General features: G+C 42.9%; 1 protein-coding gene across 1 annotated transcript in view; it reads left to right on the top strand.

The window, feature by feature from the left end:
* Window positions 1-1,747: 1,747 nt before the first annotated feature.
* The window catches only part of TAMM41 (TAM41 mitochondrial translocator assembly and maintenance homolog), a 33,827-nt gene continuing 20,758 nt past the window's right edge, over window positions 1,748-14,816 (top strand). The window contains exons 1-3 of the mRNA XM_035106222.3: window positions 1,748-2,014; window positions 3,361-3,540; window positions 4,156-4,248. Coding sequence (XP_034962113.1) covers window positions 1,886-2,014; window positions 3,361-3,540; window positions 4,156-4,248 — 402 coding nt within the window. The 5' untranslated portion in view covers window positions 1,748-1,885. The remainder of the gene's footprint in view (window positions 2,015-3,360; window positions 3,541-4,155; window positions 4,249-14,816) is intronic.

The following is a 14,816-nucleotide window of genomic DNA, read 5'->3' as shown; positions in this document are numbered from 1 at the left end:
TTACAGTTTTTGAATGGCATCTACTGAGAGAGCATCTTCTCTTAAGTTGCTGTCCTGTCTGGACTCTTTGGTGCATGTTTCTGTAGAATCATAGGTACTCCCACTCTCCATCACTCTTGGACATAGAAGAAATACCTGTAAATGAAAACTAGTGCATTGGGGAGAAAGTTTATAGCTTAATCTGTTTCACATGGTGCTAGTTTGCTACTCTGATGAAGTTGTTGTTTTTAATGGTGCCTCACCTGTAGTTTCAGGATTCTGCCTCTAGCCTACAGTGGCCAGGCAGACACCTCTGGGAAGCCCACAAGCTTCTGCATGCTGGCAGCTAGTAATCAGTGTCATAATGTCTCTGATCCAACCATGACAGCCACTGCTGGATCCTTTCTCAAAGAATTTGACTACATTTCCTCAGAAGGCATAGCAGGTCCTTTGGCTCTCTAGATGAAAAGAGCAGCTGCCCCTTTAAGCTTTGCTGTACGCTTTTAATAACTTCCATATCACACTTTGCCAACAGCAGCATACAGTACCTGGTTGAGTAATTATCAGCTCCCTGCATTCCCCGAGGTTCATAGCCAATCTGACATTCAGAATAATCAGATGAGATTGCTTGGTAGTTCAGAGCAAGTAGGACCATCTGTATCTACATATATTATTACTGCTTGGAAGGTCATATTAGATTTCTGACAGCTTGAACCACAATTAAGTTAAGCAGACATATTCAGTGGCATTTGCTCCTAAGACGCCTGGGACTGCAGCAAGAGGATCAGGCAGCATTAAATCCAAACACACACCCTCAAATGATGTGTATATTCTTTTTAAAATTATAATATATTCAGTATGCATGCTTCGGCAGTATGATTGTTATGTAAACTGTCGTTGGAATCCCTCTAGATCTGGCATCCCCAAACTTCAGCCCTCCAGATGTTTTGGACTACAATTCCCATCATCCCTGACCACTGGTCCTCTTAGCTAGGGATCATGGGAGTTGTAGGCCAAAACATCTGGAGGGCCACAGTTTGGGGATGCCTGCTCTAGATCAAATGGTGGTGTAAAAAGTACAGGAGTAATTTGGGCAATTCAGTCAAATTTGTTTTGTCCAATAAGAAGGTATATAGGCAATAATTACAGTTCCCTCAATATTTGCTTACCTATACAATATAGGGCATTATGTAATGAAATAGTACTGCAGGATTTCCACTTATGCAATGGAACCTCTCCCCCCTGCACCCTCCAAGTCTGCTCCAGAGGGTTGAGAACGGCAGGAACAGATTTGGGATGTATGTGGGGAGTTCCCTTCTGCAATAGAAAGTCCTTGTGCTAGGGGATCAGCATCATGGGATATGCAACCCTAACACAGGTACACACACATTTTTTTAAACAATTGCATTGGCTGCATGAAGTGAACCTGGGGAACAAGCCTTTCCCCATCTTCCGAATCTGTGAGCGGAGGATAAGAAAAAGATTTTTTTTAAAACTTGATCAGGTTTCTTTACTCCCCAAAACAGTAACTCTACTCCAGAAAGAACCTTGAGAAAAGTTCTGCTCGCACGGCTGCCTGCTGCCTATATAATTTGGTTCATTGCCAGGCTGCACTCCTATCCCTGTTTATCTGGGCTCAGGCCCCAGTGAATTCATCACCAGTACTTTCTGCGTGGACTGGATTGCGCGCCAGAAAGCGGTGCCTCCCAAGGCAGCTCTCTACCAGAGAGGGCGCTGTGGTTTCAGAACGCCTACTTGGTTTCCTCTTGGTTCAAACCCTCTATTTCCTCAGCTACTGGCGTGGACGTTGGGCGACGTGATGCTTCCGCCCGGCACTCCCAGCTGCTAAGTCTGCCCTGCGAAGACTCCGCGCGCGCTTAAGGCGCACGTTGTTTACTTTGGCCGCATGGCTTTGCAGAGCTCGGCGGTGAAATTCCGCAGGATCCTGGCTCATTTCCCTCAAGAGCTCAGCCTAGCTTTTGCTTATGGGTCCGGGGTCTTTCAGCAAGCGGGGGCCTCTACCGTGGAAACGGGGGTAAGTGGGCTGCCTGCAATAGACTCCTAGGACGGGAAGGGGCGAGTCCTATGCCTATTATTTAGCTGTAAAACTTGCGAGCGATCAAGCGGCGGCGGCTGTTTTTAAAGTTGTTTTTTCTGCAACCCCCTGAGCAAGGAGCTGGGATGGTTGTGTGTTTTAAGAATAACCCACCCTTCCCCAATTCTACCCTCATGAGTTCAGGAAAACATAATAGAGCTCCCCTCGTTTTTTCGCCATATGCTTCATAGCACCATCCATGCAACACAATCTTTAATTGCAAGTAAAACCAGCACCTAGCGGCGTCTATCAATGCATGTTTATTTGAAAATAGCCATCACTGTCTATAATGGGATTTGCTTCCAATAAACTATGCAGCCACAGTCTCTTAATTGAGGTTAGAGTCTGGCTGTCAGCCTTTAAGTTTAAGTTTCATTCTAAGGTTGCACTCCTATCCCTCTTAGCTTCAACTGTTTTTAACAATTTGTTTCTTAGATGGTTCCTAATCCTAACCATAGTGAATAATGTGTTAATAGTGGCCTGATTGGGTTATCAGTGGAATTGTTCTAAGTCAGAGGTTTTCAACCTTTTTGAGTCCACCGCTCCCTTAACCAACTACATTCTTTCATTCTGCGGCCCCCCTGTGGGGCTCAGGAGCCCAGTTAGGTCGCCCTTTGCCTGCAGAGCTGGCAGCCTCTCACCCTTTTTTGAACACCCTCCCTTGTAGAGTGTTCCCTCAGCCTCCTCTCCTCTCTTGGGAATCCTCCCCTTGGGGGAGAGGATGCAAGAGGGCATCAGAAGAGGGAGAGAAAGAAAGGGGCAGGGGCCAGTGTTGCCCGTGGCACTGACCATCATTCAAGGCACCCCAGGGTGCCACAGCACACTGGTTGAAAACCACTGTTCTAAGTGAACGTCTTGGGCATAGTATCGGATTCAGTTTCTCCTTTAAGTATTAAAACACCACTGAGGCTTGAATTTTATTAAGTGCCATCAGATGCTGATGTGTATCATGTACTCTATCGTTAGCCTGTGTCCAATCCAAAGCCTGCACTTAAATCCCATTGAATTTAGTGAGAACTAAGTTAATGACTAACTCTTCACACTGATTTTAATGGAAACTTTAGTCTGGATTTGAATGGGACCTAATTTAATCTGGATGCAACATGGAGTGGACAAACATGCTTTGTTGGTTGCAGGTGTGTGTGGATGTGCGTTCATGTTCTTATGTGTTACTTCATTTTTTTGTTTCAGAACTTTGTTGCCTTCAGGGGTTTCACATGTTCAGGAGTGTTTTGTGATTGTAAGCAAAAAACCCTATGCATTCTGTCGTCTTTTTTATTTTACAGAACAATATGCTGGACTTTGTGTTTGCTGTTGATGATTCTGTGACGTGGCATATGATGAACCTGTTAAAGAATCGTAATCATTATTCCTTTTTAAAATATTTTGGGCCCAAGCCAATCAGTAACGTCCAGAACTGTGGAGCAGGGATTTACTACAATACACTAGTGCCTTGTAATGGCAGGGTAAGTAATATAGGTGGCATCTTTGCTGTTATTTGGGTATGTCCCCAGTGCACAAGTTTAGTTATTGACTCATTCAGGCTTTTGCTCTGTGAGAGTTTTATTACCAAGACGAAAATTCTTTTGAAAGGCAATATGTTCTATGAAAACAGGATTAATTGATTTAAAATGTAGTTATTTTAATCTTTGTTTTAGATTTTATTTTTTTTATTACAATAAAACAGCTTTTATGACTCTTTCCATCACAAAAGATAGGTTCAAAACTAGGTTAGTTTTGGGACTCCTTCAAGTGAGGTAACTGTTTAAATATCAAGAGACGCCTTGAAGGTTAGCTAAGAGACTCTACAGAAAGGCTTATGGGGAGAACAGGGAAGATACCGGTAAGTGATTTTCCCATGGAAAGTTTCTGATGTGTGCCCCTCTGCTGCTTCTTAGGATGGATTTTAGCAAAAGAGGCAAAAAAAAACCCCCTACCTCTCTCATGCTTTGAGAATTATTTCCCCAAAAGAATTTTCAAAAGATTCAGCCTTTGTGCAAATCTATTTTGCTTTTGGCAGATGTATATTTGTCTTTTATTTACACTTAATGTGATCCAGCTCTCATTTTTGCACGTTCCAGGTTATAAAATATGGTGTTATTAGTACTGATGTTCTGATTGAAGATCTGCTTCGCTGGAAGACACTCTATGTAGCTGGACGACTGCAAAAGCCGGTACTGCTAAGACTCGTTTTCTCATTTAAAATGACCATAAACCATAACCACAGGAAAACTATTTCAAAAACATGGTGAAGAGATAAGTGGCCATAGGCTGTTCTCTTACTGTGGTGTTTGGAATGTAAATTTGTGGCATAAGTAAAGTGAAATGCTGATGAAGTTGTTATTGCGTTCCATCTGAGGATTGAACTGCATGTTACATTGTTCATGTTGGTGTTGAAATGGCCACTTCTGTTTTGGAGAAAAAGCAGCTGTGGGACTACAGTCTGAATTGGGCCTCCACAAATTCCTTCCTCTATGTGGCAGTTTGCTCAAGGTGCTGTTTAATTTCAGTGAACAGCACATTTGAAGGCAAATGGCAGTGTTGGCTAGGTGAATTTTCAGCAGGGAGCTACCACAGGGGCCAACACAGGAACACATTCCTAATCAGGGAAGCTCACCACTACTTTTTCTTTAAAATAAGAGTCTAAACCACTGAGCCTCTTGGGCTTTTGCCGATCAGAAGGTTGGTGGTTCGAATCCCCGCGATGGGGTGAGCTCCCGTTGCTCGGTCCCAGCTCCTGCCAACCTAGCAGTTCAAAAGCATGCCAAAAATGCAAGTAGATAAATAGGTACCGCTCTGGCAGGAAGGTAAACGGCGTTTCCGTGCACTGCTCTGGTTTCACAAGAGGTGGCTCAGTCATGCTGGCCACATGACCCAGAAAAACTGTAGGCAGACAAACGCCGGCTCCCTCAGCCTGTAAAGCAAGATGAATGCTGCAACCCCAGAGTCATCTGTGACTGGACTTAACTGTCAGGGGTCCTTTACCTTTACATTTTAATGAAGTACACCTTCTAAAAACAAAACCATGCATCATGTAGTGGCCTGGTTTGAATGTAGCATTAAACCATTGTTCGATTTGAATGAGCAGTATGGTGGTGAATGCTGGTCTCCTCCCTTGGTGTGCAACTGAGTCTGCCACCATGAGTGACAGGCAAGAACAAACCTTGGGAGGAAGCGCACTGTAACCTTGGGTTTGGATAGCACAGCAAGCTGGACTTGGGCTTGTTGTATCTGTGGCATAGTAGCAGTGGAAGAGAAGTGCCTTGGGAACACTTGAGCAGCATGCACCACCACACTGCTTATATGCATCAAACCATAGCTTGATTTGAATTATGATTTACCATAATATGATGTGTGTGCGGAACTAATGTATGTAGTTTGACAAGTAACATCAGAGTTTTGGAACCAGATTGTACTGTCCTTTGCCAAGGCGTTGGAAGCACATGCGAGTTACCCTGCAACAGGTACATTGGTATCCAACGGGAGGCCGTTAACCCTTGGCTCTTGTTTCCTCCATTCCCACATCTGTCACTGTGACCTTTTTGCACTCTTGGGAAAGAACTTGGAAATGCCCGGTCTATATTTAAACATATTATTGATCATGTTTGCATGCTTCCAGGAGTTCAGGGTAGTGAATACAGAGTTAAGCTGAAAGATAATAATTTCCCAAAAGTATTGTGTGAGTTTTATACTTGATAGAAGATCTTAACCCATTTCTCCTTAACAGTTGGTCACACCAGTTTACTGGTGTCTTTAAGTCACAGGTAGGGACGCGGGTGACGCTGTGGTCTAAACCACTGAACCTAGGGCTTGTTGATCGGAAGGTCGGCGGTTCGAATCCCCACGATGGAGTGAGTTCCCGTTGCTCGGTCCCTGCTCCTGCCAACCTAGCAGTTCAAAAGCATGTCAAAGTGCAACTAGATAAATAGATACCGCTCCGGCGGGAAGGTAAACAGTGTTTCCATGCGCTGCTCTGGTTTCGCCAGAAGCAGCTTTGTCATGCTGGCCACATGACCCGGAAAAACTGTCTGCGGACAAACATCGTCTCCCTTGGCCAGTAAAGCGAGATGAGCGCCGCAACCCCAGAATCATTCACAACTGGACTTAACTTTCAGGGGTCCTTTACCTTTACCTTTTTTAGGGTACCTGTGGCTCTCTAGATGTTGTTCGACTCCAATCCTATCTCTGGCCATGCTGGCTGGTGCTGACTGTAGCTCAACTGCAACAATATATAGAGTGTCACACTCCCATACTCCGAATCCGGTGCTTTAAGGATAAAGAGTACTGAGCTTTAAAAGTGCCTGGTAAAGTGTCAGTGACAACTGCACAGAGTTCATGTCAAGTGTTCCAACTGACCACTAGATGGAAGCAGAGTTAAGTCAAAAGGAGAGAGAGAGAGAGAGAGAGAGAGAGACTCTAAATTCAACTTGGAATTCTGATGACAGAAAGGGGTGGGTGGGGTTGGGAATCTGCTTTGGGTATACAGTCATACCTCGACAACTGAACGCTTTGACTTCCTAAGGTTTTGACAACCCCTGGAAGTATTTTCTCCCAGCGTGCACGTTCTTCGCCTGCGCAGAGCGGCGCGCGCGGTCGGCACATACGCCGAAGCGTGAAATTGCGCTTCGCACATGCACTGAAGCAGCGCTTGACATCCGAAAACCTCGACTTACGAAGACGGCCGCAGAATGAATCGTCTTCGTAAGTCGAGGTACCACTGTAGTCTTAAGTGATACTTTTTAGTTGCCTATGAATTCCCAGCTGACTTCTTCTTGTATTTTAATGTATTTAATATATATTTAATATTCTTCTGCTACAACATATGACATCATTAGTAGGAGTTGGTGGAAAGTATTTGTTGGTCCTTTCCAGTAAACTTCATGGAAGATACAGGTGAAACTTGGAAAATTAGAATATCGTCGAAAAGTGCATTTATTTCAGTAATGCAACTTTTTATTTTATTATTATTATTATTTTTACAAATGCTTTCTTTTGGAAATTCCACAGTAATAAAACAAATAGTTACAATAATACAAAAAAAACCATTTCTATTACATTTCATTAATTACATTCCATTTATAATTGACCCACCTAACGACAAATAATTACAATTACAACAAATAAAGGCTTGACATATCTTGCTTTGCATGTCATGCATCTATCTCATATATTGGTTTCACCTTTTAAGTTGTGTTACTGAAATAAATGCACTTTTTGACAATATTCTAATTTTCCGAGTCTCACCTGTACTTTTTCTTGCCTTTGATTTTCAGAACAAAACAAGCCCACTCTTCTTAGTTTGTCTGTGTTACAAGTTCAGAAAACAAATGAGCATTCATGTTGCTATTCTTCTGGGGACTAAGTAAAACTTAAGTTTGCAATTTCATCAAATATTTATTTAGTTTTAAAAAACCCTTCAACTGAAGTTCCTCAAGCAGTGTACAATTTTTTTTAAATAAAAACATAGTTATATGTTTGAGTGTTTGTTCTAATTCCCCTATTCATTTCTCCCAGGATTCCACCATTTTGCAATGTGCATGGGAATCACTGGTTTCAAAGTCGCTTTATAAAAAATATATCAACTTTCCATATGCAGGGAGATCTTGAAGAGTAATGCTTCCATTCAGTCTAACCTAGTGAGTATTTTCCAGTGGAATGACCTCTGGGAGGACTGTACCACATAGGACATAGCATGTCTAAATTCGTACCCAGTGTCTCTTTGAAACTTTTGTAAGATCATTCTGTCTGAACAGGCATTTTGTGACTTGGCTTAAGTATGTAGGAAGGTAGATCTCTAGCATTTGTCACACTTTACCTATCTGAAGCCTGCTTTGAACTTCTGGGAATCAGTAAAATGAAAGACAGTGTTTGGTGATGTTGGCCTGCTTGTGCAACAGGACATTGGCTTTCTCAACTTCCCCCTCCAGTCCTCAGTGCCTCTAAAGTTCAGAGCAGATTTTGCTGGTGGAAACTGCAGCGTAGAGGACAGGAAGAAGTGAGCAGGTGCCTACTCATGCTACATTCAATCTTGCCCTAGAAGTGTAAATAAAAACAGAATGCAAATCCAGTAAATCTAAATGCCTTCCGTGGTTCTAGGTTTACTTTCAGTTGTTCCATTCTGGGTCAACATTATCTTCTTTTTCTTCTTGGAATTTGCGTCCAGATCTAAACTTTCAAAATTAACCAGTAATTTGTAGTTGCTGCTGGGAAATTTTAACTAATGTCACTTGTAGATATTGTTATTTTAGTTGGGTGTTGGTTTTTCAAACCTTGGTGACAACAGCTTTAGGGCTGATCTTTGAAGCCTTTGAAATACCAACCCATCTGAACATGAAAGCATTCCCATCTGATGTTTCAGGTTTGTGATGCAATACCTTTTTATCGACTGTTTCCACTGTGATTTACAGTCAATACAAACTTGAATGTTGAAAAACAAACCCTTTGCACAAGTCTGACAGTGATATATTAAACATGACTGAACAGTTCATATGGGTTTCCCCCCTGTTTTAGCAGGGATTCAAGCAGCATAATTCCTAGTGTTCCACTACAAGATTGTGTCCCAGCTAGTTAATGTTTCCGTGTTTTTCTGTCTCTATGGAGCAGGCAATATAAGCCAAGTCCCGCTCTCCGATGTGTTAATTTCCCTTAGTTTGGTATACTCTTGCAGGAGTGCTAATATGAGCCACATAGTTCAGATGAGGACATCTCTAGTAAGACACAAATGGCTATTGAGAATTGTGAGCTCTTTTCTTCTTCCCAGGCCTCTCTGGCTGTGTCTCAAGAGTTTGCTGGCTTTTTGCTTTGGACACCACATAAGATTGATTAGCCAAGTTCTCATCTAACCTCATGTTGAAGAACTGGGTAAACACAGGGGTTATTGCAGCCCAATTGAGGCTTGTAGTAAACCTCCATCCTGTTAAAATTTTATGATCTGCTTCCCATCTTCAGACTATGTAGTTTCCTGGCTGCTGAAGAATGGCAGACCACTTCTGGTGCTTCCTGAAAGTGGGAGGCACTATCCAGCCAGACAAGCCATTCCTGTCACATGGTCCCAAGCTCCTCCTACTCATAGCTCCTCCTCCCTGTTCCACCTCAATTATAAAAGTCCACTTACATGCCCATGATAGCTTATTCCCTTATGCTGAATAGGCTTCCTCGCAAGAAAAGGGAAAACATGACAGCTATGGTGCTATACCTCTAAATCAGGCATCCCCAAACTTCGGCCCTCCAGATGTTTTGGACTACAATTCCCATCTTCCCCGGCCACTGGTCCTGTTAGCTAGGGATCATGGGAGTTGTAGGCCAAAACATCTGGAGGGCCGCAGTTTGGGGCTGCCTGCTCTAAATGCATAAAGCTGTCTTATGCAGAATAAGATCATTATGCAGAATAAGATCATTGGTTTGCATTGCCTGGCAGAGTTCTCAAGGATCACAATAGGAAGTCTTCTTAAACTATGCTATCTAGTTGTGCGATGATGAATTTTGAAGTGCAGGTGTCCATCATGACAACCCCTCCCCCAAAGAGGATACAAAAATGCAGGCATCTTGTGTTCATCCATTATTACACACACAAACACACACACAGCAATACATAGCATAATGTATGTGTGCCTCGGGGTTCTGTCCTCTCCCCCATGCTTTTTAACATCTACATGCAGCCGCTGGGAGAGATCATCAGGGGGTTTGGGCTGGGTGTTCATCAGTATGCCGATGAGACCCAGCTCTACCTCTCTTTCAAATCAGAACCAGTGAAGGCGGTGAAGGTCCTGTGTGAGTGCCTGGAGGCGGTTGGAGGATGGATAGTGGCTAACAGATTGAGGTTGAATCCTGACAAGACAGAAGTACTGTTTGTGGGGGACAGGAGGCAAGCAGGTGTGGAGGACTCCCTGGTCCTGAATGGGGTAACTGTGCCCCTGAAGGACCAGGTGCGCAGCCTGGGAGTAATTCTGGACTCACAGCTGTCCATGGAGGCGCAGGTCAATTCTGTTTCCAGGGCAGCTGTCTATCAGCTCCATCTGGTACTCAGGCTGAGACCCTACCTGCCTGCAGACTGTCTCGCCAGAGTGGTGCATGCTCTAGTTATCTCTACGTGGGGCTACCTTTGAAGGTGACCCGGAAACTTCAACTAATCCAAAATCCGGCAGCTAGACTGGTGACTGGGAGCGGCCGCAGAGACCACATAACACCGGTCTTGAAAGATCTACATTGGCTCCCAGTACGTTTCCGAGCACAATTCAAAGTGTTGGTGCTGACCTTTAAAGCCCTAAATGGCCTTGGTCCAGTATACCTGAAGGAGCATCTCCACCCCCATCGTTCTGCCCGGACGCTGAGGTCCAGTGCCGAGGGCCTTCTGGCGGTTCCCTCATTGCGAGAAGCCAAGTTGCAGGGAACCAGGCAGAGGGCCTTCTTGGTAGTGGCGCCCGCCCTGTGGAACACCCTCCCATCAGATGTCAAAGAGAAAAACAGCTACTAGATTTTTAGAAGACATCTGAAGGCAGCCCTGTTTAGGGAGGCTTTTTAATCTTTAATCGATTATTTTATTCTTTTGTTGGAAGCCGCCCAGAGTGGCTGGGGAAACCCAGCCAGATGGGCGGGGTATAAATAATAAATTATTATTATTATTATTATTATTATTATTATTATTATTATTATTATTATACCCAAGGTTGTATTCCATTAAATTCTACTCACAGTGGGGGCATTGGAATGAATGGCCCTAAGAAAGCCATGTTTATTAATTTCCACCACCACCACCATATATTAGGATCTGTATGACTGCAATTCTATGTATACCTTATTTACACAAATCTAATGTGCACCTTTTTTGGCCAAATTACATTGCAAAAATTAAGGTGTGCATTAGATTTGATGGAGCATTATACTCGAGTAAATATGATCGTTTCTTGAGAGTCAGCTCCATCAAACTCTGTGAGGCTTGCTGTGTAGGTTCATCTCATAGAGCACATTTGGCCAGCTGAAATTTAACTGCTTGCTTCTTGCAAAGGATTGTTTCCATTTAAATTGCTAGCCTGAAATCAGAATCCCATAAAAGGAAGGAAGGAAGGAAGGAAGCATCTGGTCTCTGATTACCTCTGAAGATCTGTCACAAACTAACTCAAATTTCTGATTACCATATTAATTCACTTGCCAGAGCAAGGACAATCCATCAGTTATCCTGTCACTTTGGCTGATGATGTCATTGCTCCTGCTCTGAAAAAAGAAAGTCCCAGAGCTGTGCTTCTCTGTTTTCCCCTCCACTATATCACTAGGGCAGTCTCAGATACTTCACTGATTATGCCACAGATTAACACTGTGTACAGAGTGTGTTCTTCCCTCCTTTAACTGGATCCTTGTTTGCAACATCTCTTCATAAATTTTGGCAAGCCAAACCATTTGTGATGAAAGGGTAATATGCCCTGAAAATACAGTATGTTTATAGACCGCCCCCCTTCCCAGCAGAAATGCAGCATGATATAACATGCCACACCTTGTGAGTGGACTTGAATGTGCCAAAGCCCCTGTGGGGTGCATGCATGCAAGAATAAACAGGGTCTTTATAAGAAAATGTTACATAAGGAAGCATCAAACAGATGAAACCTCTATACTGTATGCTTAGTTTAGACTAAGGCCCACTGTGTTCAATGGAGTAAAATGTTTAGGAGTGGCTTGCATTGCCTGTTTTATAGGTTCATAGTTGTATATGGCGAACTCCCCTTTTAATACATTTATATTGGATTCTCTCTCTGACTCACATCCCCAGGACATGGTTACAATGAGTCTTGCTGAATCAGAGGTTAAAATGAACATATTAAAAAAAACCCCAGCAAACTCTGCTAGTTTTGACTCTTCAATATGAGTTGGTAGGTAGTGTAAATCGAGTGAAAGGATTGAGTCAGAAGACCACATTTCTTCATTTCCCCCCTCTCAGTCAAGCAGATAAGCTATTATATATTGGGCTTTTTCCTAGCATGTAAACACAGTTGTTCTCAATAGAGGTGAACTGCCTGTTTGGTCACTTGGCTATTCAACTGGCTGTGTAATTTGGCCGTTAGACAGACAGCAAAAGCAGCTGGTCTTTCACTGTATTCCCCTATTGTCTTCTCAGCTGCCATTTTCAGCTCTAGAAGATTGTATTGACTCCCCCCCCCCTCTCAAGGAGGAGGAAAAATGCTTGTTTGTAAAATTAGGCTTCTGAAAACATGTAGGAAAGCAAATTGAAAGCATGTGTTCAAATAGCCTCTCCCAGGACCAGTTTACCTTTAACTATTCAGATGTTTCAGATTTTGTGTCGCTAACAAAAACCACACTTCAAATGCAGGGGGGGAGATAATGGAAGAATAATGATCTTGTATGCCCCACAGATTCGTTTTGGGTCTCGAGGGTTGTGTTCAGAAATATATATCATCGGCTCTGGTTTAAGCTTGTGAGGTTCTGGATACAATCATCTCTTTGTCATGGACTTGCTTTTACCCATATACCTTCTAAATGTTTGTGAAAACTGCACACTGTAATAATATCAGTCTATTTGTTTCATTGCAGTCTAGCTCCAGCTGTCTCCTTCACTCTAAAATCATCTTGTGGAAACTTTTTTTAAAAAAGAAGAAGAAGAAAAGGGTAATTTGGTTAGAGGCAATACTTATTCCTGCATCGTGCAGGGCAAAATCTGGAGGGAAATTGCATAACTGTGCAAATATGTTTACAACATTGATTATTCTATGGACAAATTCAACACAGTGGTGTGCAGGTTGCCTCAAATTAAATCACACACGCAAATGAGAATCAGAAAGCATCCAAGGAAATGGGCAAAACAGGAGAAGGAATCTCAAAGATTCCCAAGAGTAATGTTCAAATGACCATCACTTTTTCCACCTAAACAGACCTCCCTCTGGGGTTTCCATGTTCCCAAAAATTTCCATGAAATTGCGAAGGAACATAAAAGCTACTGAGAAAGACCTCTCTGCAGCAAAATGAGGTGGGCATCAATGTATTACTCTTCAGCATCTTTGAGACTGGTTTTCCTTTTTTGTCTTTTCAAATCAAATGTGTGAGGGTTCATGTGTTAATTTTATCCAAGTAATTTGCAAAGCCCTTTGAGATTGTCTCTTGTTGCTACAGCAGAACAAATATTCTTCTTCTTTGGCAATCACTCGTAGCCGAGTAAGATTGTCTTCCATAAACGCGGTTTTAACAATGAGTCCGTAAGTGACTGTGGAGGCCAATTCTGGATCCACACGTCCTTCCACAGTGGGGACATTGGTTTCCGGGCGGGAGTTGATCACAGTGTGGATTTGCCAAGCATGCCTTCCTTTTAGCCTGTCTCTCCCTTGTGTCCTGAGATCGAGTGTCTTCAAAGCCCATGACACCTTTGGTAAAGGCTGTTCTCCAACTGGAGCGCTCGCAGGCCAGTGTTTCCCTGTTGTCGGTGTTTATACTACATTTTTAAAGATTAGCCTTGAGACAGTCTTTAAACCTCTTTTGTTGGCCACCAGCATTACGCTTTCCATTTTTAAGTTCGGAATAGAGTAGTTGCTTTGGAAGACTATCATCAGGCATCCGTACAACATGACCAATCCAACGAAGTTGATGTTGAAGAATATATGCTGGGATCCAAAGAGCTGCTTAGGCAGGGGACTTGTGCTACTTCAGTGAAACTTCTGATTGTGAACTGCTGACCACTATCCCATATCAAACTTCAGAAATTCTCCTTGCTTTCAAAAGCCATTTCCATGGTGGGTGTGGGCTGTTAATGTCCAAGAACAGGTCCAGCTCTCCTCCCGTGGGCTCCCTTGTTCTAGTTTCACAGTTCTTTGGATCTCGATCACAGACAACGGAAGTAAGTTTGTCGCCTTGTCTGTTCTAGTTGATGACTCAAGCGGTAGAAGAATGTGTTTAAATTGGAGCTTTTCCAGCATATGTCAGAACTGGTTACAAATGATGACATTTCATCAGTAATTGCAGCCAAACATTGCAGTACAAACGTTCAGGCCAGACTAATAGTGTGTTACCGTAGTGCCATGAGTGATAACCTTTCAACCTTGGCATGCCTTCCTATTCATGTCTATGTAGGCGGAAGTGCCACATGGGCCCATGCGTTCCCTTTCACCTCCATTTGGAAAGATCAGGTAGAAAGTGGTGTGAAAGGCTATATGGACAAATAATCTGACCTATTATAAGGTAGCATCCTGGTTATTTTTTACTGAAGTGTCAACAAAATTCTTATGTGATAAAGCAAAGCAAAAGCCATGTGTACATGGGATCTATGGAGTATTTATTTTTTTAACTTCACCAAACTCAAATATTTGGGCATTTTCTAAAATGGAATATAAGTTGATGCAAAGTGTATGTGTATTGTTATAGGGCTGGATTCAACTAACCCATTCTGCTTGTGGAAGCCAGTGGAAGGACTTTGTCCAATGTGGCTTTCTCTCTCTCCCCTGTATCTTCTCCAGATCTGCTCTGGAGGGTTGGAGCATCCTCAGAACAGTGCATGGGGAAAGGGGAAGGAAGATTTTTTTCCATTGGACAAGCAGAAATGCTTGTGCCGACAGAACAACCTCTTTAGTGCTAAGCTGAATTTTATCCTCAGTGTCATTTCTGATAGTCTTGTAGAATCATGAAACTAGGACTAAGTGGCCTAGAAATAACTTATTTAAATCAAAATATTTATACCCAATAGTGGGTGTTGGCATGGGGGACTGGCACTCACCTGACTCTAGTTGTCAGCATTGCTCCTGAAAACTGG

Source organism: Zootoca vivipara, chromosome 2 (assembly GCF_965207765.1).
Source record: "Zootoca vivipara chromosome 2, rZooViv2.hap1.1, whole genome shotgun sequence".
NCBI lineage: Eukaryota > Metazoa > Chordata > Lepidosauria > Squamata > Lacertidae > Zootoca > Zootoca vivipara.
The sequence above is the reverse complement of the archived record's forward strand: the minus strand, read 5'-3'. Positions and strand labels throughout refer to the sequence as shown.